This window comes from Sinocyclocheilus rhinocerous, unplaced genomic scaffold (assembly GCF_001515625.1).
Source record: "Sinocyclocheilus rhinocerous isolate Xijiao unplaced genomic scaffold, SAMN03320098_v1.1 scaffold1523, whole genome shotgun sequence".
Lineage (NCBI taxonomy): Eukaryota > Metazoa > Chordata > Actinopteri > Cypriniformes > Cyprinidae > Sinocyclocheilus > Sinocyclocheilus rhinocerous.
This window is the reverse complement of record NW_015641012.1, coordinates 137,038-138,263: the sequence shown is the minus strand read 5'-3', so window position 1 is coordinate 138,263 and position 1,226 is coordinate 137,038. Positions and strand designations below refer to the sequence as shown.

The 1,226-nt window shown below is 35.4% G+C and overlaps 1 protein-coding gene across 1 annotated transcript in view; it reads right to left on the bottom strand.

The window, feature by feature from the left end:
• Window positions 1–612: 612 nt before the first annotated feature.
• The window catches only part of LOC107753482 (kinesin light chain 1-like), a 29,749-nt gene continuing 29,135 nt past the window's right edge, over window positions 613–1,226 (bottom strand). Inside the window, exons 15-16 of the mRNA XM_016569635.1 lie at window positions 934–994; window positions 613–829 (exon numbers count right to left, since the gene is read on the bottom strand). Coding sequence (XP_016425121.1) covers window positions 746–829; window positions 934–994 — 145 coding nt within the window. The 3' untranslated portion in view covers window positions 613–745. The remainder of the gene's footprint in view (window positions 830–933; window positions 995–1,226) is intronic.

The window sequence follows — 1,226 nt, the reverse complement described above, 5'->3', positions numbered from 1 at the left end:
ATAATATACTATATACTATACTATATTCAGTTTAAATCTCGCAATTCTGACTTTTTTTCTCTTGGAATTCTGAATTAACATCGCAATTCCATTTTTTTTTCCGCCAAGTTTAATTGTGACTTTTTATCTCGCAATTCTGACTTTTCTCACAATTTTGAATTTACATCTTGCAATTCTGTCCTTTTTCCACATAATTGTGAGATATAACTTAAGATTTGCCAGAAAAAAAGTTGAAAAAGCGGCACGTTTACATCTTGCAGTTCAGGGTTTTTTTTCTGCCATGGGTAATTGTGATTTTTTTCATACAGTTCTGACTTTTTTTTCTCAGAATTGTGAGATATAAACTCCGATTTGCAATAAAAAAGTTGCAATTATAATTGTTTTTTAATCCCCTGGCGGAAACAAGCTTCCATATTTTGGTCTGTACAGTATGACTTAGTAAGAATTCAGTGTTCAAGTAGCTACTTTTATGGAGCTTTTTGTTGTTTTTGGAGCTTGACGGCACCCATCCTCCATTCACTTTTATTATATGGAAAAAGAGCTGTTAGTTAAATTTGTTTTTGTGGTCCACATGAGAATGAGTAAATGATGAGTTTTCATTTCTGGATGAACTATTCCTGGAAGAAAAAGAAACATGCATGATTTATACGAGTGTGTAAAGCCAAAAGCGTTCATGATTGAAAGCACATGAACCAAATCCTCCTACAAATCAAGTAAGAAATGAGTCAGAACATGTATGTATTTTTCATTGGTCTGTGCTTTTGTACAGCTCCACTGTGCTTGAGCTCAGAGGCCTGCTGTTTCTCAGCGTCCTCGCTGCTCCTGAACCCTGTGATGAGACAAGCAACAAATCAGCATTACTCCATTAATCTCATTCAAAACAAATCAAATGAAACCTTGAGCTCACGCCTCAACCTCCCCAAATCATCTCACCTGAAAAGAGTTGTCATCATCGTTACTGTTCAGGTAGCCGAGGGACGCGGCTCGCTTCATGCTGTGTGTGATGAAAAACAACGTATTTACATGAAAGAACAACACTGTAAAAAAAATTCCGTAAAATGTATGGTAAAAAACCGGCAGCTGTGGTTGCCCGAATTTTACCGTAAAAAATACGGTAGCAACGTTTTAGGTTTTACGGTTTCAACTTAAATTTACAGTTAAATACCGTAATTTCATTAACTGATATAATGTTAATATACCAACCTATTGAAGTACTGAAATCTGTT